The 24,800-nt window shown below is 38.7% G+C and overlaps 1 protein-coding gene across 1 annotated transcript in view; it reads right to left on the bottom strand.

The window, feature by feature from the left end:
- Window positions 1-3,607: 3,607 nt before the first annotated feature.
- The window catches only part of LOC126162794 (GPI transamidase component PIG-T), a 136,336-nt gene continuing 115,143 nt past the window's right edge, over window positions 3,608-24,800 (bottom strand). The window contains exons 8-10 of the mRNA XM_049919514.1: window positions 24,544-24,790; window positions 8,779-8,940; window positions 3,608-3,886 (exon numbers count right to left, since the gene is read on the bottom strand). Coding sequence (XP_049775471.1) covers window positions 3,766-3,886; window positions 8,779-8,940; window positions 24,544-24,790 — 530 coding nt within the window. The 3' untranslated portion in view covers window positions 3,608-3,765. The remainder of the gene's footprint in view (window positions 3,887-8,778; window positions 8,941-24,543; window positions 24,791-24,800) is intronic.

Raw genomic sequence — 24,800 nt, 5'->3', positions numbered from 1 at the left:
GTAAATTTTTGAGCATTTTTGAAGACTGCCAAGTGGAATAAATCAACAGAGAGTTAGTTTTGTAGTACTGTTTCATCAATGATTTTGAGTACATTCTACCTCCATTTTCTTTACCACTGGATTTTACGAGGTCATTCAGGTCCTAAGCAGACTGGGTAACTATGTCACAAAAATAAAATAAAATCCTTATGGCTTATGGTCGACAAGGATGGTGCTACTGGAAACAATGAAAATCTTTTGACCCATAACCTATACAGTTTTCTATCAAGTTTGATATACATGCAATAAGTAATTTATTGTCTAGTGTGACTAAAAATTAAAAAGTTTAATTATATTCACACAGCATAAAAGCACAACTTCTCATGGATGCAATACTACTTTTATCCTTAAAGGACAATACTATAAAGTCATAAAACAATTACATTATTGTTGTTACATTTTCCTGAATGAAATATGTTTCAAAAAATTGTTGATGTTGATAGTGCCAAAAGACTATCAATCAGTATACCATGTTACAGAAATAGACTCCTAACTTATTCTCCTGAAGAAAATATTCATTGTTGACCAACTTTCCTCACCCCCCCCCCCCCAATAAAAACACCACTCAAACTGAAGTATGGCAGTTCTAATCAACATTCTGTGTTACATTCAGACACATTAAATGAGTCAACAGGATGCAGCACAAGCCCTCCACAGTCTTAAATGCAACAGAACGCCCAGCCTAACCAAGAATACAATAAGACACATTTATTAAAGTTACATATTAAATGTGGTTGCTATTTGTGATACTCGGCTACTGCTAATCACAGATGCCCACAGCTTTTTAGATCATTACAGGTAGAAGACTGACAATTTCTCCTTGTGTTGCTTCTCTTAATTGTTAGGTAGTAACTGTGGTATATCCCAATATCAGTTCAGGGATAGTCACTCTTGGACTTTCTCCATAAAGTATCAACTCCACTATAGAACACTTCATGGGCGGGAGTGGGTGGGAGAGAAAAAGAAAAATTACAACCATACAGATACCTTTCCCTTATTTATTTATTTATTTGTTCAAATATTCATTGTTGACCAATTATGCCATATATAATATTTGCCAACATCTTATTTCACTACACTGCCCGAAAATAAATTAGTACAACTTTTCAGAGGTTTACAATTCACTCAAGTTTTGTTGTTGCAATAGTGCTTATGGTGTGCATGAAATAATTATATTTAAAGATCAACAACACAATTGGTTCTGAGGTAACAGTTATTGACTCGTACTGAAACACCCTTGTTAGTGTGGGGTATAGCCTTCACAAGCGGTGCTGACTCTAGCCTTCAGTGGATTGTACAGACGGTGAATATTGTCCTGGGATATGTTACGCCATGCCTGCTCAACCTGTTAATGTAGTTCTGTCAGAGTTGTCTGTTGAAGAGTCGAATGAGTCACTTCTCATCCCATTGTATCCCCACATATGTTCAATAGGTGATGACAAGTCTGAAGATCATGTTGGCCAGGAAAGTTTCTGCACATCTTACAGAGCATGTTGAGTTTCACAGGCAGTGTATGGGTAAACATTGCCCTGCTGGAACAACACACCACCTTCCTGTTGCAAGAATGGCAAAAGAATGGGTCTAACAACATTTTGCACATACCAAGCACTGGTTAGCATCCCCTTCTGAAACACCAAAGGTGGACAAGGTTTGCAGCTTATTCCACCCCAGGTCTTAAGGCCCGGAGTGTGGCCAGTGTCTCGGACAAATGGATTCAATGAGACAGCGCTCACCAGGTTTACGTCGTAGCACAAATAACAGTCACTTGCACGCACGCAGAATCTGCTTTCATCGCTGACGACCACAGCATGCCATTCCGTATTCCAGGTGATCTTTTGACAGCCTCAGTCAAGTCACGCACGCTGATGATGTGGCGTGTTTGGAAGATGGGCTAGAGGTTTGTGTGAAGCCCCCTTATCTGTGCTGTGGTAGCTGTACAATTTGCCACTGCTGCTCTTCCAGCACGACAACCCTGCAGGCATATGTGCTGTGTGGACATCCAGTACCTCTTCTAAAGGTGTGAGAACACTGTGTGTGAACACTGATACAAACACTGTTGCCCAACTGGCACAGCGCATACAACTTATGCGGCAATGCTCCATCTTGCCACCTGAAAGGCCACAACTTCACCCTTACAAACATGCTCAGGTGACTGTAGGAAGAATGAGTACATCTCTGTGGCATGGCTGCCTGCTTGCTTCACAAGTTTGCACCACACTAAGCCTTCTGGCTGTGAGCATTCCCTATTAAAGGTAGACAAAGATGGCACTTTGGTAGCTATGCCACTGTGCTATCTTACATTTATATCATATGCCGTCATCGCATCAAAATTGACACCGTCTTTCCACGTATAATAATTTTGTCCCCAGTGAGATAATGCCAGATCATGATACTGAAACATTTTTAGTAATAAACAGTTTTACAAATTCTGCACACTTACAGCTTCATTAAAAATGTAATTGATTCATACATGTACATGCTTGAAGTACTGCAAGATGAAGCAGAAACTGTTTTGAGTCAAGTCAGGTAATTTATAACAATGATGATGATGATGATGATGATGATGATGATAATAAAATAACCATATAGTTCAGAAACAAAGTTGATAGGACTAGGCACCCTTCTTATACAGTTTAGTTCCAGTACAGTATGGACCTCTGTCGTTCGAGATGGTGTAGCAATGACTGACGTGTATTACTGTTTAGCCTGTACTGTAAGCATACAGACTATTATTGTGAGAAAAAAATTCTTTGCTTAATACACTTTTGTGAAATAAATGACTACAAATATATAAAAACAAGGAAGAAGTAAGGGGTTTAGGTATTGAAAAAATTGCATGTTTTCCTGCTGCTCACACTATTCTTTATATAAGCCAAGTCCTAATCATCCACATGAAATGTTGGAAGTACTATGTTTCTGTTCTGTAAATGGAAGTGTACGTATACCGTTTCTTGAGTATTTGCTATTACTCTGTTCCTGGAAAAAGCATTATGACATTTCTTCAATAGCAACTTTTGCAGAGCTAGTAAGATGATCTTCCTTCAATCAATACTCAGGTTTCATCTGCAAATAGGACCAGCTTTGAGTTCCAGTCATGTAAAGGCAAGTCTTACCCCACATAAAAGAAAATCAACCTGAAATTGAGATATGTGGCATGTGACAAATCTCAAAAGTGAGGATGGAGTTCTCTTTCAGGTGTCTGATTTCTGTTACGGTACCTTGGAGTAATCTTACAAATACAGTTTAATTTTCAGTTGCTAGAACTCTTCCACCACAACGTACAAGTTCTTGCAGGTGAACAGCATGATGCATTAAACCAAAGGCTCTTCCACCAGAACATACAAGTTCTTGCAGGAGAACAAACAGCATGATGAATTAAACCAAAAGCTTTTGTTACAACTGAAAGATCCCTTATATGTTTGTGTGGTTGTACGGCGATGCACATGTACTTTTGTGTGTGTGTACACATTTAATGGAATCAGACACTGGAAGAATTTTATACTGTCAATGAACATTTATTCAAAAAAAAAAAAAAGTACAGACTGAATCAATGACAGTACTAAACAGAACAATACTTTACTATACAAAGTTTATTTTAGAAGACATACTTCTCAATTATATACTGCAAAATAATTAATTATCACAGCAATTAAGCTTTGGTTGCTTAATGGTTTTCAACACCTTCCTGAGCAAAATGCAAATAACTGACTAGAATTTAACTCAGCATTATCTTACTGGCTCAGGCTGTGTCTGTTGAGGTTGCCCCTCTGAATCACTTTTACTTCTCAGCTGTGATTTGATCCAGTTAATAAGTTTGTTTCCCTTTCCTTTTTCCTTAACTTGCAACCTAGAGAATAGCAGGGACAAAAGAAACAGATATCATTATTTAAGTAACTTCACAAATATTAAAAACATAGTCATATGCTAGAAAGCACTAACAACACATTCTCTCTGTTGGAATCTGTGATATCTGAGGTACTTGAAAAGCGTATATGGGTGACGAATTGTAGCCAAAGAGGGAGACAGGGTGATTAAACTATATGTGTGTGGACAGTTCTACTTCTAATAAGAATTAAATTTTTTAAATGAGGTGATAATTACTTCTACATATTTAATTCCACACAGGTAAGAGTCACATAGTGTTTATTATTATTATTTTAATGCTACAGAATTTTGAGCAGTTGTGTTGGAAAGGAATCCTCTATTTCTCTTCCTGCATCTTACAATATGTTTGCTTTTAAACAACAAAGATTCAGAATGATCTTACAGCTTGAAGCGATTTCCATGTTATTCACAAATAAATAGACAAATGAGAGGAAATGCAACAACTCTCCTCCAGCTAACTGTGTGTCATGTAGAAACATCTAACAGCAAGAAGACGGGGCCAAGAGTTACCCCTCATCTTCTAGTTTTAAGTACACACTCTCAGCATCTCCAACCATCCTGTTGATGTTATTGGAGCTGAACAATTCGAAGGAGACTTACCAACTCTTAAATACAGATGGAGCAAATAAAACAAGCTGGATGGTTGCAGGCTTGCTCTTAACTTGGACATGATGGAGTGCAACAAGCTCACCACTCTACCCTTAGTTTTTAAACAGGGTTCTAGCACCATTTTATCAAAGTACTGTGAGCACATAGTGGTTTTTACCTATGGATCAAAGCACGGGGACAATGTTGTCATTCTGTTATCTTCCCACATTTTATCACCAAAATCTGCCTACTGAGTCCCTTCAAGGTTTACAATGCAGAGCTCTGGGCAATCAAGAAGGCACTAGAATACTTGAGATGTCTTGGTGAAGGGAAGCTGTTTGTCTGTAAGGACTCTCTCAGTGCTCTGCAGGCTACTGAAGCGATTGTTTCCAACAAATAAGATGGTTCAGGACGCTATCCACTTCTGAACAGGCAGAAGAAAAGGTGACCTTCTGCTGGGCCGCTGGAAACCTGGGAGTTGAGGGGAATGAGGAAGCTGACAGAGCAGCAAAAACAGCTTGCCACAGTTCACCTTAACATCTCCCTACAGGCTGTTGTGATGACAAAGAGTGTGTTGGCTGAGTGCGAAAGGCAGTGGCTGAACAGGCCAATAACAAGCTGCCATCAGTCAAACAAACTATTTGACCGTGGCACACTTCCTTTTGCAGTACAAGAAAGAATGAAGTGGTCTTCAACTGCATTTGTATCGGGCACTGCTCAATGTTGCATGCTTATCTCTTATGTCTTGAAGATCCACTGGAGTGCAGTGTTCGCAGCATCTGACTCACAGTGCAAATTTTCTAACATTGAGTTATTTGTATGATGCTTTGCTCCATGTGTCTGCTGAGGGGCTTATCTCAATTTTTGGTGACGAAGAAACAATAGCAAGAAAACCGCTGACATTTTGTGTGGCATCAGGACTCCAGTCCAATTTAATTACATGGATGTTTCAATGTGCTTTTGGGCGGCAGGCTTATCTTATGTGTTCCATGATTAACCAGCCATCTTTATGCCATCCATTGTTTTATTAACAATCTTAATGTACGATGACAGTATGAATAGTTATGCTAGAGACTGTATATGAATTGTTTTACGAGTATGGCTTAAGTTGATGGTCTTTGCTCTTGATTTTAACAATGGTGGCTACTCATAAACCAGTACCACAACCAAAAGCATTCTAAATCCATCCATCCATCCGTCTGCCCGTCCATCACTGAACACCATAGCCACAAGTGGGTACATTTGGATGACTGTATGCTTGCGTGTGAGCATACCTCGTTCAACTACACAACGAGTTGTAATTGAAGAGCTAGCAACATCTCTGTGAGGTTATGTGTTTCCATGTGCCACACCTCAACCAGTTACACACTTTCCCTATTTTTATTTACTGTTTCCATACAGGAATTTCTAGTATTGAATTTGTCATAAATTGACTACCTCAAAGCTTGAAAGAAGCAAATGTGTAGTACACTGAGTTAAGGGGACACAGTCGCGAGGGAACTCCTATAAGGAATCAATGCTAAAACAAGCAAACTTCAGGTACACTTTCTGAAGTAACTAATGGAGATAAAGACCTGAAACTTTTACAGTGTACAGCTGAAACATCATTCTCAAATCACACAAAAATGGTTAATGTATTTTATATATTTCATATATTTCATGAGTAATCATTTTTTTGTTCTATAAGACAAAAAATTAAAACTTTTCTAAACACCTTGGAGCTTGTAAATCTGTTCTTTTTATCACTGCTGGTCTATTTTTTTATCTAATTAATCATTGTTGTATTAATAAGAGATACTGTAAGTCTGATGTCTGTAGCTGTCATAGTTTTTGAGAAAAATGGTATTAAAGTTTTACATGCAAGAAAGTAATGTACAATGTCATACAGACACACTTTTAAAACATTCCAGGGCTATACTGCGGTTCAGCTTCTTGATCTGTATCTTCTTTTCTTCGATCTTCTGGCTATCCTGGCCTCCTTGGTAGCATTTCCTGCAGAAATATCAGCATAACGGATACGGTCCATGTCAATCTTTTTCAGTCCCCTTTCAGTATTGATACCATCCTTTGTTCCCAAGAGTCTTAATACGTCAGTCTTCTTTGACACACCAGCATTGAAGCACATCGCTGCATCATGAACACCAAATTTTAGTGTTTCTTTTCTAACGAAAACAGTTTTTGGTAGCCTTGTCCAAATGAGTTTTTCCATGGAGACACTTTTTCAAGAGCTCTTGTTGGCTAAGGTATCTGAAAATGGGTTTCACACCTAGTAGGATTTTTTATGAAATTGAATGTTTGTGCTTATAGCTGGAAGATGTAGCTGGGTTGTTGAATTTGCACCAGCTGTCAGGTCCCCATGGGCAAAGGTTATGTTGTGGTTCCTCATCTGTTGAAATTTTATGAAAGAATATAGCCCAGATGGCTCTCCTCATTGCTTCTACATTGTTGCAGTTATTTCTAATGGCCATACCATAATAAGTCTGGATCCTGTCTATTTCAGCCTTTGTCAGGCCCCCTTCACCACCTAACTTTTTTTCCTTACATATCTTTAGAAGTCGTGATCCCATTCTTTTCTGTACATGTCCTATACATTCCAGTTTATTAATTTTGACTCTAGGCCCATAAGGTTTATCTTCTACCACTTTCTGATAAGCCTTACTGTCCCCATCCCCAAGATAGTCTGTAAATAGGATACCTCTTGACTGTACAGACCTTTTGAAAATGTTAGCAACACCAGCCACTTCCATGCCTCCACTAGAACCATCATAGTCCTTTTTTCACACTTGTTGCATAGTGGGATTTTTGCTACAGATGTCACAGAGCTTAGTAATAATTTTAATATCCAGAACCTTCCCAGTATCAAAAGAAGTTGCTGACACAATGCCATTTAGGGATGTATGCCCATGTTCCTGCCAACTGCCATCAGAACCAGCAGAAATTTGCCTTGGGTCAGATTTCGTATCATTCAACTTAACTGCTTCTTTGGCTGCTTTCAACATTGTAGATTCACTTACCTCAGCTACAACTGCACCAATAGTCTTGTTGTAAACATCAAACTTTCTTGGAGGTGGAGGAATGTTCATCACTGCACAAAGAACAGCACCTGCACTCCACCGTTTTCCAATAGATCTAAGTGCATACACTAATCTTATATTGTTTTCACACAATCTGCTTCTTGTTACATGGGATGACATTGTATTGGCAGTACAGCTACATTCCAAACACGTCAAAACTAAATTACAAACAATTCCCTTGGTTTTCACCCCATCTTCGTGCAAAGTAACGTTTCCACCACAGTTTTTACAATTTGTGTGTTTTTCAATAAGTTCACGTAATAACCTCATGGAGATCAGAATGTTTGTGTCAGTAACAACAGAAACACTGTTTACACCACATATTGCATTGTCACGCATTTGAGAGGCACTTGGAAAACTGGCAGCACCTAGAAGCTTCTTGCTTGAAGCACTGACACTCACACTGACTTCACTTTCAATATTATTTCCTGCCCTCTGTTCAAAACTAGCAGTTTCGTGGTTTATTTTTACATATTTATTTCCACGAAACTTAGGCTTATATCCAAACTTCCTTATTCTACCCATTGTGTTATAACGTTTCACAAAATCATTACATTTGTATCACCAAAACATAAACAACTAGGATGAAGAAACTGACAAACGATAGTCGACAATGCAGACAGGCTGGCAAACATCAGAATAACAATTCTCTCTTGCAACCCAAATAAAGAGTATTTATATCCGTGGAACATAAATGATTGTTGTACTATAGTCAATGCTGACGACTGTGCAAGACACAGCAAAAATGGACGTGGCTCTAGTTACCATGCTTCACGGACAAATTAATAACTCTGAATCTAATAATCAGATTTGTATGAAACAAACAGCATTTTGTAGCCAAATAATTGGAGCATAGATTAAGACTAAAAAAAATAATAAAAAAATTCTATTTTTTTAGCCTGTTCGCGACTGTGTCCCTTTAAGAGCTTAATATTCCACTAAAAATATCTTTAAAGATGGGGGCACCAGAGCAGACTGATGAATAAATTCAGAAGAAATTGGCACTGGGTTTGTTCAAGACATCATCCAAATTAGAGTTACAGGAAAACTAAACCAGATTGGCCACAATAGGGCTTTTAGTACCCTACATCTTCTTCGATGTGAAATACTGTTGCTTATATACGTATATCAACTGCACTAAGAGTACTGCTTGGAAAGAACATACTATACTAGATGGCAGTCAAGTACTCACCTTCTCGTAGTGATATTGTGCAGTGGGCCAAAAGCCAATGCAACGACTGTACAGGCTAAGCAGATCACATTGTATGGCATGCTGAAGTCCGGTGTTGGCAGTGTCACTATGAGAGTTTCAGTCCGCAATTCCACCAGGTAACCTTCTCGTGATGCATTGAAACTGTAATGATGTCAGTATGTGTTATGACAAATAAAAAGCATTCATGTTCCAAGCCTTGCACTTTTTCATTAAATGAAACCAGAGCCCACTTTCATCTAGTTTATTCCCGGATCTGGTTCATTATGGAATATCAGGCAATTTTTGTACACTGAACCCAAATTCCACTATCTTCTAAAACAAGAAATTTCTTTAAAAGCTAACAATCTGAAAAGAATTTCTTATACAGAATAAAAATGCCACAGCATACTGTGAAAAACAGTTTCCTAAGGAGTTTATACAAAATTAGAATGAATTACAAAAGTCCACGTATTTGTTCAAAATTTTCTCAACTGAAATAACAACATGAATAATAATGATGAATGAAAACAATAAATTATGTAACTGTACCTGGAGATTGTAGAAAGATTACCAAATTTAGCTTTTCCTTTAAAAAAAGCTGCCATAAAAATGCACTAATTTATTTTCAGCTTCAGGTAAGTAAAAGAAAAAACTTACATGCTGTTCTAGTTTTCAACATATGTTATTATTAGCTCTAACTTTAACCACAATTTTTTACAATATAGGAAAGGCAATATATGAGATGAGGCAATTAAATAACCAGACTGCTGTTACAAAACCTTTCACTGATCCCCAGCCACATTAGAAAGTTTGCCAATCCCTGCAATGCTCCGTATGAATTTTCCAGTTTTTAAAAGCAGTGTTTGAAGTCTGCTTATATCAGCTTGTTGAGAACCTCCATCACTTTGGCTTTCACCACTTCCACACTGTCAAGTCTTGTCCCCTTGAAAGCTGATTTGATCTTCGGAAATAAGAAAAAGTCACAGGGCACCAGGTTGGGAAAATACAGTGGGTAGTTTAACGTGATGATGCCATACTTTGCAGAAAATGTCTTTTGAGACAAGGTGTAGTGGGCTGCTGGTTTGGCCCCATTTTTGTGCAAACTTTGTGCATGTTGCATGAGCCATACAAAATATACTGTATACACTGTAAATTCCTGAGATTTCAGCATGAGTTCGGACACTCGGGCAACAATTTTCAGGGGTCATTTACCAATTTTCTCTATGCTGTTATCCAATTTTGATATTGAGGGTCATCCAGGGTGCCAACTGTCTTCGGTCATTTCACGCCCCCCCCCCCCCCCCTTAAACCTCTTAAACCATTGAAAAACTCGTGTTCAAGGTAAACTTTCACACCCATACACTTCCTTTAAAATGGCATGAGCTTCTGTAGCAGTTTTCCCCAGTGTCACAAGAAACCTGAGGTTAACTTGTTATTCTAGCTGAGCACTTTGCATTTTCCACCAAGGCACTGGTGCAAGTACTTCACATGACAATTGCTACAGCAAGACTGAGTGACATAACTGTGCCCATCAAGTGCAGGATGGGGGAGGCATCAACTGACATGAACATGTTCAAACCTCCCACGACGTGCTCCATGTTTACTGGTAGCCTCTCCAGTCCAGTTATTTACTTGCCACACCTCATAAATAACACAACTAATTATTGTATGTGCAGAAGGTAACAGTAACATCCCTAATATTTTAAAGAAAATTTTCAAGTTCATATGAGAATTATCATATTTTCTTCATGTGATCTTGAAGTAAATTATAATTCTAGGTCTAGTCAGGCCTCAGTGATATACATAAATAGTATTTTATGACCATTTCTGACAGGTAAAGAGAAGGAGAGAAGAGGGGAAGGGGTGAATACATTTTCTTTCCCTCTTTCCGTCTGTCCAGATTAACCATGTACAGGCTTTTACATTATAAGAAGCATCACTATTCCTTTATTGGCTGTTCTAATAGAACAGAAGTCTACAAGTTACAGAGTGTGATGTGTTGACTTCTATCTAATTACTGTAGCCAATGAAGAAAGAACAACTTCACTTTACACTGATAATTTTCAAGTTAGATCCGACATCACTGTGGTGTCGTCTGCATAGTATCGCTCAGTGGCCGGCAACACCACAGTGGTGTCGTGAGCATAGTACTGCGCAGTGGCCGGCAACAGCAGTTTAGTATCTTTTGCATTCTGTTGTTGTTTTGTTTAGGTAACAATAAGTTACACATGTCAACAAGTTTGTTTTTATAAGTACTTGTGCCCTTTCATCATGGTGGACAAAAGAGACAGTAGGATTATTTACGATGAATGCGCAGACGTCCTGTCTGATGTTCCAGACGACTGATGTTCCAGACGACAGACATTGGATATCAACAATATGAAAGTTTAGCACAACCGTAGGAAGATAGTGAAATACATCCAAGAAGAATTCGGCGAACGTTACAGTTGCCAACTGATTTGGCTCAATCAGACGAAGAACACAGTGCACAGTGGTGAGACTGATTTACCGAGGACCAACAATAAATTGGAAGGATCACCAGGTCCAAACATACACACAGCATTGAGAATATCATAGAATTATATATTGGGAACGATCTATTTGAATATATTAGCAACAAATCCAACAAGTACTACAGTCAAAACTGGAACAGAAGGAAACTGGATTTAAAAAATGCCAAATTTGGGCATGGGGCCTGAACTTAGAAAATGGTTTGGGCTTGCTATCCTTATGAGAACTGTCAAAAAAGCAAGGATCGATGATTATTGGACAACGAATCCATTGACAGACACACCGATATTTCGCAAAACGATGTCCCGCAATCGATTCAGACAAATATTATCATTTTTAAATTTTTCCGACAGCAACAATAAACCGGATAATGCTGACCAGCTTGTCAAAGTGCAATTCGTAATTGTTTATTTTTCCAAAAAGTTTAAAGAAATGTTTAATCTAAGTCAAAACATCTCAATTGATGAAGGAATGATACTGTGGCATGGATGGTTGAATTTTAAAGTTTACAATGTGTCGAAAATTAAGAAATATGGCATACTCATTTGAATGCTGTGTGATTCAAGTTATATTCCGGTGCTGGACAGCCTTCAGCAAAAACAGTGATGGAACTACTGACACCTTCTGATGGAAAGTGGCATCACCTCTGCATGGATAATTATTATAACAGTGTAGAACTTGCAGAGAAGTTACTTGAAAAGAAAATTAGAGTTTGTGGAACGATATGGCGAAATAGAGGATTTCCAGAAAATTAAAGTGCGCAAAAGTCAATGTGTTTGAAGCTTGTCATCAATGGAAAGGTGACAAGTGGCCAGCGACAAGCCAAGTAATCCGAATTAGCGCTGCCGGTGCCAAGCGAATAAATTTGTACAAGATGTGCGGACGGCAAAGTGTTAACATGCCATAACAGAGACCTTGGGGATCCAAAGTGCAAGTATACACTTGTGAACAAACATACTACAAGCAAGTGTTCCATGTACCCCCTATTCATATTAAGACAGATTTCAGCATGTCTCCTCATCAGTGCACGCACATGTTCAAAAATTGCTGGTATGTTCTGAATGCACTGAAACTATCCAAAATGCGTTCCTGGAGTTTATCAACAGGGTTGGAATACACCAATACTTTTAATAATTCCAAAATATATAAATTAATTAATTAAAGTGCGACGGGTTCAATTCAGGGGACCTGGGAATCCATGACTAATACACTTGTCAAAGATTCCTATTAAATAACAACAGCTATGAAAGTGTGTCAGTTAACTACCAAACATGCACCACATATGCACCCTTTCAATAAAAGGACCATCATCCAAATAGCCCATTAGTTTGGGTTGCAGGAAATGAAGGTACACACAACCACCAGCAAGTTCGTCATGTAGGAAATGTGGCCCTATCAACAAGTCTCCAATGATCACTTGCCCAAGCGTTAATGAAAAATCTCTGCTGCTTTGCCATTGCAATACATGTGGGTTCTCAAAAGCCCAAAAGTTTATTGTAGACGTTCATAATACCATCTCATGTAAAGCATTCTTTGTCTGTAAATAACACATGCACGAGGAACTGTGAATCATTCCCCCATTGTGTAAGAATCCATAGGCAGAGGGCAATCAGTAAGGTGCCTTGCACACTTTGTGCATGATACCGATACAATCATCCCTCATGTAATATGCACCATATGGTGGAAGGAAAACCATGTTCTTATGCCTGGCATTGCGTCCCCTTGTTGTAATACATGCTCCACAATTTGTGGCATCAACACTGGTCTTGGTCTACCTACATGTTACATTTAAATGAATCCAACTTGTGCAAGCACAGATGGGACTTATTGAACCCTCTGCTGTTACCTGCTTGTGTCTGTCTGTCTTCTCAGAGGATACAATTTGTAATACAACTGTGGGCTGCCATTAGCATGCTCGTAAATGAAGTGACTGGCTGCCATTTATTCATTTGAAAATGTGTATGGAGCCATGGCAACAGCTTCAAATAATACATGTACACAGAGCCATGGTGACTGGCATGGCCAGAAACTTGAGCTGTGGTTGGTTGCTCCAAGATCAATCTTCACTTCACACCAATGGAAGTCACATACTCAACCAAACAACAGCAACGTGCCAGCAGCGAAGTTGCAACATAAACATAGCCTTATACATGAACAGTGTTACAACAATTGCTTGACTGCATCCTGTGCTTACATTGTATAAGGGAAACCATTGGTTTCTGGATCTATGTTTCTTAGGATAATTTGCATGTTTCATTATCTTCTTCTCAATCATTTTTTTTGTGCCTATAATAGTCAAACACCCTACATAGATGGAACTACCGTGGAAGTTATCAACATAATGTTACACGTAACTGAGGATAACGGGACAACAAAAGTTAAAAATAACGGTATGGAAAAACTTGCAATTGCTACTCACCACATAGATGGGGCACTGAATTGCAGACAGGGGCAATGAGAAGGAATGCTGAAATATTTAACTTCCAGAAAAAATCCACCTCCTGAAGTAGAAAACACACACACACACACACACACACACACACACACACACACAGAGAGAGAGAGAGAGAGAGAGAGAGAGAGAGAGAGAGAGAGAGAGAGAGAGAGATGGGGGTGGACAGCCAAAGGGATACTACAATAGGGGTAGGGGAATGCTAGTGCTATCTGTGGGAGTGTCCACGGACATGGTTGCACAACATATGCTCCGTTCCCAGAACATCCTTGGTCTCCAACTCCATTAGACCCTGTCTTCCACCTCTTTATCCCCTTACTTGCTCCCACAAAATGACTACACATGTGTTCTTGACCAGCAGCAACACCTACATAGTCCTTTCCCCTTCTCTATTTCTCTCCTCTTCTTTCCACTCCCCCCCCCCCCCCCCCCCCACCCCAACCAGTGACACTGTTACCCAATCCTGCACCTAGCAGCCCTATCCCATCCCGAACACATCCCTGCATGCTCCCACAGGCAGCATATTCCTCCACACAGACACTGCTACCTCTCTCCATCCTCAACACAAGCCTCTTCCATATCCTCACCACTCTCCACAGTTAGACTGCTGCACGCGACGTCAGACACAGTCACGGTCAGGCCTCAGAGCTTGGAGACAGTTATCATGGGTGTCTGTCATGTCTGTGTGAATGTGTGTATTTTCTACTTCAGCAGAACGACTGTGCCTAAAAGCTTAAATATTTCAGCATTCTTTTTCATTGCGCATCTTTGGGACTCAACACCACCTCAATGAGGTGAACATTCATCCTTTCCATATTATTGTTGTTCCATCCTGAACTTTCCAAAATTGAAAATAACTTCACATATTAGGGCTGTAATTGCTGTCATGGGTGACTGGAATTCGTCAGTAGGAAAAGGGAGAGAAGGAAACATAGTAGGTGAATATGGATTGGGGGAAAGAAATGAAAGAGGAAGCCGCCTTGTAGAATTTTGCACAGAGCATAACTTAATCATAGCTAACACTTGGTTCAAGAATCATAAAAGAAGGTTGTATACCTGGAAGAATCCTGGAGATACTAAAAGGTATCAGATAGATTATATAATGGTAAGACAGATATTTAGGAACCAGGTTTTAAATTGTAAGACATTTCCAGGGGCAGATGTGGATTCTGACCACAATCTATTGGTTATGAACTGCAGATTGAAACTGAAGAAACTGCAAAAAGGTGGGAATTTAAGGAGATGGGACCTGGATAAACTGAAAGAACCAGAGGTTGTAGAGAGTTTCAGGGAGAACATAAGGGAACAATTGACAGAAATGGGGGAAAGAAATACAGTAGAAGAAGAATGGGTAGCTCTGAGGGATGAAGTAGTGAAGGCAGCAGAAGGTCAAGTAGGTAAAAAGACGAGGGCTAATAGAAACCCTTGGGTAACAGAAGAAATATTGAATTTAATTGATGAATGGAGAAAATATAAAAATGCAGTAAATGAAGCAGGCAAAAAGGAATACAAACATCTCAAAAATGAGATCGACAGGAAGTGCAAAATGGCTAAGCAGGGATGGCTAGAGAACAAATGTAAGGATGTAGAGGCTTGTCTCACTAGGGGTAAGATAGATACTGCCTATAGGAAAATTAAAGAGACCTTTGGAGAGAAGAGAACCACTTGTATGAACATCAAGAGCTCAGATGGCAACCCAGTTCTAAGCAAAGAAGGGAAGGCAGAAAGGTGGAAGGAGTATATAGAGGATTTATACAAGGGCGATGTACTTGAGGACAATATTATGGAAATGGAAGAGGATGTACATGAAGATGAAATGGGAGATAAGATACTGCGTGAAGAGTTTGACAGAGCACTGAAAGACCTGAGTCGAAACAAGGCCCCGGGAGTAGACAACATTCCATTAGAACTACTGATGGCCTTGGGAGAGCCAGTCATGACAAAACTCTACCATCTGGTGAGGAAGATGTATGAGACAGGCGAAATACCCACAGACTTCAAGAAGAATATAATAATTCCAATCCCAAAGAAAGCAGGTGTTGACAGATGTGAAAATTACCGAACTATCAGTTTAATAAGTCACAGCTGCAAAATACTAACGCGAATTCTTTAGAGACGAATGGAAAAACTGGTAGAAGCGGACCTCGGGGAAGATCAGTTTGGATTCCGTAGAAATATTGGAACACGTGGGGCAATACTAACCTTAAGACTTATCTTAGAAGAAAGATTAAGAAAAGGCAAACCTACGTTTCTAGCATTTGTAGACTTAGAGAAAGCTTTTGACAACGTTAACTGGAATACTCTCTTTCAAATTCTGAAGGTGGCAGGGGTAAAATACAGGGAGCGAAAGGCTATTTACAATTTGTACAGAAACCAGATGGCAGTTATAAGAGTCGAGGGGCATGAAAGGGAAGCAGTGGTTGGGAAAGGAGTGAGACAGGGTTGTAGCCTCTCCCCGATGTTATTCGATCTGTATATTGAGCAAGCAGTAAAGGAAACAAAAGAAAAATTCGGAGTAGGTATTAAAATTCATGGAGAAGAAGTAAAAACTTTGAGGTTCGCCGATGACATTGTAATTCTGTCAGAGACAGCAAAGGACTTGGAAGAGCAGTTGAACGGAATGGATGGTGTCTTGAAGGGAGGATATAAGATGAACATCAACAAAAGCAAAACGAGGATAATGGAATGTAGTCAAATTAAATCGGGTGATGCTGAGGGGATTAGATTAGGAAATGAGACACTTAAAGTAGTAAAGGAGTTTTGCTATTTAGGGAGTAAAATAACTGATGATGGTCGAAGTAGAGAGGATATAAAATGTAGACTGGCAATGGCAAGGAAAGCGTTTCTGAAGAAGAGAAATTTGTTAACATCGAGTATAGATTTAAGTGCCAGGAAGTCGTTTCTGAAAGTATTTGTATGGAGTGTAGCCATGTATGGAAGTGAAACATGGACGATAACCAGTTTGGACAAGAAGAGAATAGAAGCTTTCGAAATGTGGTGCTACAGAAGAATGCTGAAGATTAGGTGGGTAGATCACGTAACTAATGAGGAGGTATTGAATAGGATTGGGGAGAAGAGAAGTTTGTGGCACTACTTGACTAGAAGAAGGGATCGGTTGGTAGGACATGTTTTGAGGCATCAAGGGATCACAAATTTAGCATTGGAGGGCAGCGTGGAGGGTAAAAATCGTAGAGGGAGACCAAGAGATCAATACACTAAGCAGATTCAGAAGGATGTAGGTTCCGGTAGGTACTGGGAGATGAAGAGGCTTGCACAGGATAGAGTAGCATGGAGAGCTGCATCAAACCAGTCTCAGGACTGAAGACCACAACAACAACAACAACAATTGCTGTCTACCCCAGAGGGCAGAAATTAGTAAAACATATCTTTCATATGCTTGTTGCATTAAAGAAATCAATCACAGAAAGGTGTGGTCCAGGTGAAATGTATAATACGATAGGAGAAGAGGTTATCACTCATTGAGGGAAAAAATATATACATTACAATGACTGTAAAGATTGGGAATTGAATCTACTAAAGTTTAAAATAAACTATCTTTTCAGATAATTTCAGTAACATAAAACTGATATAATTTGCCACGTATTGTTATCGCAATGCTACAGTGGACTACTAGACAAGTCATGTTTGATGAAATTGTGGATATTATACTACACGTCCACCCAAGTGCAACATACATAGACATGCAAACTGTTTGTTGCTTCTGTGAATGTGTAGAATAAGATTATGCCTGCCACTATGCTACGCACAGAAATCCTGTTCTGAAGCATGATCCTCATGCAATGGCCAAGACTGGCACTTGTGCATCACATCAGTGAGGAAGCCGAAACAATGTGAAAAAAGAATGTTATTATGAGGTGTCTCATAAAGTGGTTTATCATCCAGCAATCACACAAAAATTCAAATGTGTTTGTCTGTCACCTTTTCACAACTAAACTGCTGAATCAATTTCAATGAAATTTGGTATGGGGGTAGCTTGAACACTGAGGAACAACACAAGCTACTTAAAGGGTGGGGTGTGGGGGGCGAAGACAAAAAAAAAATTAATTCTGTAGTAATATACTCTTTTATTAACTGTTGCAGAGCTCAATTTTCTATTTACTTTTTCAGTTGTAACTAAAGTAGTAACAACTCTTTACTAAAGAAGCAAGCCATTTCTGTACACTGCTGGCATGTGCATTTCATTGCCTTTCACAAGACAAGGATCGTCGATCGATGTTATCAATTCATGTTTTGACAATAACATTATATTAATGTGACTTATACTAGAAAGGATTATTAAAATTCAAAGAAGCTAAATGCTATTCTATTAATGGTCAGCGTATTATGAAAAAGAAATGTGATATTAATGGATGAAGCTATCGTCCAATCCTTAAACCCGCCATCTACAGCTACTGCCGTCCATTAGTAGTGGGTGATGTGTTAATTTAACTGGCTCTATGTAGGATTTATTTGCAGTCTGACATACAAGCTAACAGTAACATGGAGGTGGCCAAAGATAAGTTAAGGATTAAGAAACATTCAAAGAAGTAAAGTGTAAGTTACTAGGCACAGCTGTCTGAAATTCCTTCACCAAAGAAGACACATATATTCCAGAATCGAGAACAGCTGCCCCCATCAGTAACTTAGGAGTTGATATCATCAGAGCACGGAAGCAACTTAAATCGCGTAATAAAAGCACGTCTTCTGGTGAAGATTGTATACCGATTATGTTCCTTTCAGTATTCTGATGCAATAGCTACATAGTTAACAATCACATACAACCACTTGCTTGACGAAATATCCATACCTAATGACTGGAAAGTTGCACAGGTCACACCAATATTTGAGAAAGGCAATATGAGTAACCCACTAGATTACAGGCTCATATCATTAATGTTGATACGCAACAGGATTTTGTCACATATATTATGTTTGAACATTACCTCGAAAAGAAAGGTCTATTAACACACAGTTAACATGGATTTACAAAATATCATTCTTGTGAAACGCAACACACTCTTTACTCACACAAAGTGTTACGTGCGACTGACCAGGGATTTCAAATTGATTCTATATTTCTAGATTTCCAGAAGACTTTTGACACCATAACTCACAAGCAGCTTGTAATCGAACTTCAAGTTTCTATTCTTAGTGATATGGGCTAGGCGATGATGAGTCAATGAATTAGTCTGACCCTATTTCACCCCCTTAGGTGTTGAATTTCCAAAAACAGTGAAACATGCATTTTTTTTTATCTGTAATCAAGAAGCCACACACCAATTTCCAAAGGTTTAGCTTTAAAAATGCTTGTGCAACAAAATATTTCCATAAAACATTTCATCTCCTATTTAACCCCTTTAGGGGTTCAATTTCCAAACACACTGAAACACAAATTTTTTAATTTGTAACTGAGAAGTCAAATACCCATGTTCATGTTCATAGATGTAGCTTTAAAAATACTTCAGCAGTTCTTTAATAATGATATATTTTTTGGGGGGGGGGGGGGGGGGGGGGGGGAAGGTTTCACCCACTATTTCATCCCATAGGGTTAAATTTCCAAAAATGCTGAAACACATATTTATTTACTCCTGACTGAGAAACCAAATACCAATTTTTGTAGGTGTAGCTTCAAAATTGTCTTAACAGTGACATTTTTTTAAAAAAAAACCTTCATCCCCTAATTCACCCCCTTAGGGTTGGAATTCCAAAAAATCCCTTCGTAAATGACACCTACAGTATAAGGTTTACACCTTCTTCAAATTTCAAAGTTATGTCATAAGTGGTTTGGGCTGGGTGGTGATGAGTCAGTCAGTCAGTCAGTCAGTCAGTCAGGGCATTGTCTTTTGTATACAGAGATTACTGATGCTCACTTGGACATATGACAACACAATTTATCACTGTGTTAGCTGAAGCAATAATGAAGGAATAGAGATGGAATCACAATTGTGAAACAACAATGCCATGGTACAAGACAATGTTATTTGTGTTTGGCGCAGTTTATACATAGGCACACCCGCTTGAGGGTTAAGCAGGAAAAGTCTTTACAGTAACTTGTTATTTTACCAGCATTTATGTACAATTTTAATTAAAATAATTAAATATAATAGACTTTCTGAAAACTTGGCCTGCAGCTTCTGCTTTTGGCTGAAATGCATATTGGACCATGTCATTCACCTCCATAAGCTCACAGTGAAGCATCTTCAAATTCTACTCTAAAGTTTTGCAGAAGTGTACCAGCTACAATAGCATTCTCACATTTGTTTTGTTTATGCTGCATTGTTTTAGCATGAATTCAGAAACATTTATTCCAAACACTGCATGTATGCACTATTATCCATCTGGTAGCAATATGGGCTCTATGGTAGTGGCCTTCGGCTCCTAAATGGGGTCAAAACACGAAGTCATAAGATGTTTGGAGAGGGCACATCTACTAACTCCAACAAGCAACCCATCACAATGTCCATTTTCAAATCCTGCAGCAACTCTACTATTGTCTCAAATGTGTGCATCAAACATGGAACCCAGCCAACAGATTAACAATGTTGAAAATCTTCACATCTGTGTACTGATAGAAAATATATTCTTCCAATTTCTGTATGGTTTTGTTTGTGCCCCAGAAGGACAAAGTATGTACACAATCTATGGCACCTATGACATTCAGGAATCCACCAATTTAATAGAATTTCCCTTTGCTCCTCGATATATGCCCTTGGTTCTGTGGCATTGACACATACAGTGGCTTTTAAACAATTAAGCTGTTTATCACATTGTTAAAAGTTCTTACAGCAGTAGTACGACAGCTGTTAATGAGATCCCCTGCTACGATTTGATAAGTAACAATGTGGAAGATTCACTGCAGCCTAGGAGACAAAGAATTACGCTGCAGTAACGACTCCAGCATACCAAGTACAGACTCAAAATATTCCTTATGAAACTCAAACTGCTCTTTGAAATCACTGTCACTATACAGGGCTATTATAAATGATTGAAGTGATTTCATAAATTCACTGTAGCTCCTTTCATTGACATATGGTCACGACACACTACAGATACGTAGAAAAACTCATAAAGTTTTGTTCGGCTGAAGCCGGACTTCAGGTTTCTACCGTCAGAGTGCTCGAGAGCGCAGTGAGATAATATGGCGACAGGAGCCGAGAAAGCATATGTCGTGCTTGAAATGCACTCACATCAGTCAGTCATAACAGTGCAACGACACTTCAGGATGAAGTTCAACAAAGATCCACCAACTGCTAACTCCATTCGGCGATGGTATGCGCAGTTTAAAGCTTCTGGATGCCTCTGTAACGGGAAATCAACGGGTCGGCCTGCAGTGAGCGAAGAAACGGTTGAACGCGTGCGGACAAGTTTCACGCGTAGCCCGCGGAAAATTGGCTCATGCCACAACTGGAGACCGACAGCGCCGACCTCATCTTTCAACAGGATGGTGCTCCACCGCACTTCCATCATGATGTTTGGCATTTCTTAAACAGGAGATTGGAAAACTGATGGATCGGTCGTGGTGGAGATCATGATCAGCAATTCATGTCATGGCCTCCACGCTCTCCCGACTTAACCCCATGCGATTTCTTTCTGTGGGGTTATGTGAAAGATTCAGTGTTTAAACCTCCTCTACCAAGAAACGTGCCAGAACTGCGAGCTCGCATCAACGATGCTTTCGAACTCATTGATGCGGACATGCTGCGCCGAGTGCGGGAGGAACTTGATTATCGGCTTGATGTCTGCCGAATCACTAAAGGGGCACATATCGAACATTTGTGAATGCCTAAAAAAACTTTTTGAGCTTTTGTATGTGTGTGCAAAGCATTTTGAAAATATCTCAAATAATAAAGTTATTGTAGAGCTGTGAAATCGCTTCAATCATTTGTAATAACCCTGTACTTTGCAAATGGGTATCTCTCCATTAGAGCCCTCATTCTTGGGATGTCTACCTCTTCCTCCCTCACAATATATTCATTGTAGTCCAGGTATTCCACAGAATCCAGTATGTAACATATAGAAACCGAAGAACACACTTTAATCTCTAACTTTACTCCACACTGATATAATTCTTTTTAAAATTGACAATCACAGACACCTACATCCTCACTCAAATGTTGTTATTTCAAAAACCTGCTTTACTTCTCAGTGTTGTATATACATATCTACAGCAAATGCAATACAGTAGTATGGCTGTGCTCATTTCATTCACAACCTGCACTAGTAAATTAAAAAATAAATAAATAAATAAACTAATTAATTAAGAAAATCAACTGGATTTAAGTCCAACATTATTTGATACAAATGATACTTCTCTGCCATGAATCTGAGTTTGCCTGTAACAGAGTTTGTAATAAGTTTGCCTGTAACAGAGTCTGTGATACGTGTAATAGTCATTTAGTCTCTTAAAGTCCTAAATCTATGAAGATAGGGTAGCTATAAGATTACAGTTTAGTTCTCAATCAATACTGTGTTGATCAATAAATGATGTGTTATTAGTTTCCACTATTTTAAGTGACCTTTTGGATGGGCAAAGGTACTCATAATTTTTGCTAGTTGTCTCACCAAGATGATGAGGAGCCTTTATTTTGGCTGTAAGACTACCTATGGCTCATAACTAGAAAATTCTTCCTGGATGACAGAATTTGATAATCTGATTAAGAGGGGTGTAGGTGGCTGAATATCAAAAGCCAGTTTACAAGATTGTTATCTTTTTCATTTGATTAAAAAATGAGATCTGCATGGAATATAAAGTGGTGACCAAATATGTTACATTCACATTGGTATCTTATTTAGAATACAGGTGGTATTACTACTACTTGAATTTGAAATATGGTTTAGAGAGGGTTCAATGGGTGGCTGTGCTTTAATGGACAATGTTATTTCAAAGATTTTGCTGACTCACATCAGTATCACTGGAATACATACCAGCCTACATTATGTCATAATGCAAACTGAGAGAAGTATGACGGGTCTCAAGTTCCTTTATATGTTATGAAGTAATCAAACCAGAACACACTAGTCTCTCTAAATGCCAACACTTTAGGTTAGGCTTTACGTGACTGTTACTGACATCTACTGAAGCAACAAGTTTAATTACCAGTCACAATTTATTTTATGTCCACTATGTGTTTTGTAGGTTTAAATCTCCCAGATCAAGAGCATTTGTGTGAATGAATTTCACTTGTATTTGCTGTGTTTAAACTTTGGGGTAACATGTTGCACTGTTTGTAGAGGTCTTTGATTCCAAAAATGAACAAAAATGTAACAGTAAAAATAACTCAAGTGGTCACCAGCTTCTTTTCTGTGATACTGTATGTGGTGTACTACAGTAGAGAAAGGAGCCTATGACCACTGGAAGTTATTTTAATTTTATAATTTTTGTTCATCTTTGCAATGAAAGACCTTCGAAAAACTAAAAAATCATTTTGTTTCTCTCTTCTGGAACTAGACAGTGCCATAAGTTAGTCCCAAAATACAACTGATTTGCTTGGCTGTTTTAATCAGGTTTGTCACTGATGTTCTCCACATCTCTCTTTGACTGCTCTGATATGGCACGGCATGGGACAGGCAATCAGAACAGCCAAGGAGATATGTGAGGAACATTAGTGACACACTCCACTAAAAAATGAAGCAAGTCATCTGTCACGGAGCACTGGCTATGATATAAAAACGAAATTACATATGACAAGACCAGTACTGTGATACAACTGTCCAAGTTTCTGGAGCACCATAATTAAGCAGTTTATCAGAATAAAGATGCCAGAAAACTTAATAAATAGGGACGGTGGTTTCAATTTAAATAATGATTGAAGTCTGACACTCAATCTATAAAAATCTCACTGACAATCAGATTCACCAGAGTTGGAAGATGCTGAGAGAATTTGCATTTCACAGAATATTACAGTGAAAAACTAAAGAGCATGAAAGGGGCAAAGTTGGTATCAGGAATCATACTCAGCTACAAATGGTAGCACCAGACCCACAACAGTTGAAGTCCAGCCAGTGAGTACATGTAACCGTAAGAACTACAGTAGCTGAAGAAGATGGCTGAAGCACGCTATTAATCAATCACATCAAGAAAACCTGAGCAATCAGATTATGATAATTATGTTACTGATGAGTGTTACTAACTGTAGTTTCTTCAAATATGCAGATTAATCTGAAAATAGAATGAATGTATTCTGATAATTGTAGTGAAAATAATCCATAGATTATTGTTTATCAGACTGGACGCACATTGAGGTCTGTAAAAGACATGTTACTACATGTGCTCAAATGGTGGATAATTTGTCACTACAAAGGAATATTGTAACGATTAACATATAACCATAGCCAATGATTTGGAAAACACAATGGAGAAACTTCGAAAAAATAGTTTAGAACATACTGTTAATAAATAGGAAATCTTACATTTACAAGGAAACATTTAAATCTGGACAGCCACTGGGAACCGACTGCATGTTACTGTTAACCTTTGTCTACAAACTGATCACGCGTACCCTCTCCCAGAACAGTAATCATTCCTCCCGTGACATCCAATCTCTTTCATATATATATGAATTAATCAATCATTTTCCATTTCTTCAGGAAATCTTCATACATAAAAATATTTGCATACAAAATAATGCAAGTTCATTATGTTAAAAGTGCAAAGAACATTTCTAACTTGTTTGTAGGAAAGTTGCTTTACATTATTACTCAGAATTCATGAAACAGTATCACTAATATCAGGTAACAACAAAGCTAGCAGATAGAAAACCTTTATGTGAAGTCAAAGGCATTAACAAACAATTTTACTGCACCTGGCAGAAATGAGTGACACATCCTGTGGAAGAGCAGTGTAGCTTCTTGCCAGGGGTAACATAGCTGTAATTATTGCAGCCCCAACGTAAAATCCGTGGTTTGCATCTGGAGGGTATTCCTGCCACTTCAGGAATACATACTCAAATTCTATAGAAATCTCTGTTACAGAACGTTGTGGCAGGCGGATCAAGATCTCCAGGTAATAGGAGCGTGCTCGCTCCATGCCAGGGACGTATTTCTTCAGTACTGTAACAGA

This window comes from Schistocerca cancellata, chromosome 2 (assembly GCF_023864275.1).
Source record: "Schistocerca cancellata isolate TAMUIC-IGC-003103 chromosome 2, iqSchCanc2.1, whole genome shotgun sequence".
Taxonomy (NCBI): Eukaryota; Metazoa; Arthropoda; class Insecta; order Orthoptera; family Acrididae; genus Schistocerca; species Schistocerca cancellata.
This window is presented reverse-complemented; position numbering and strand designations above follow the sequence as displayed.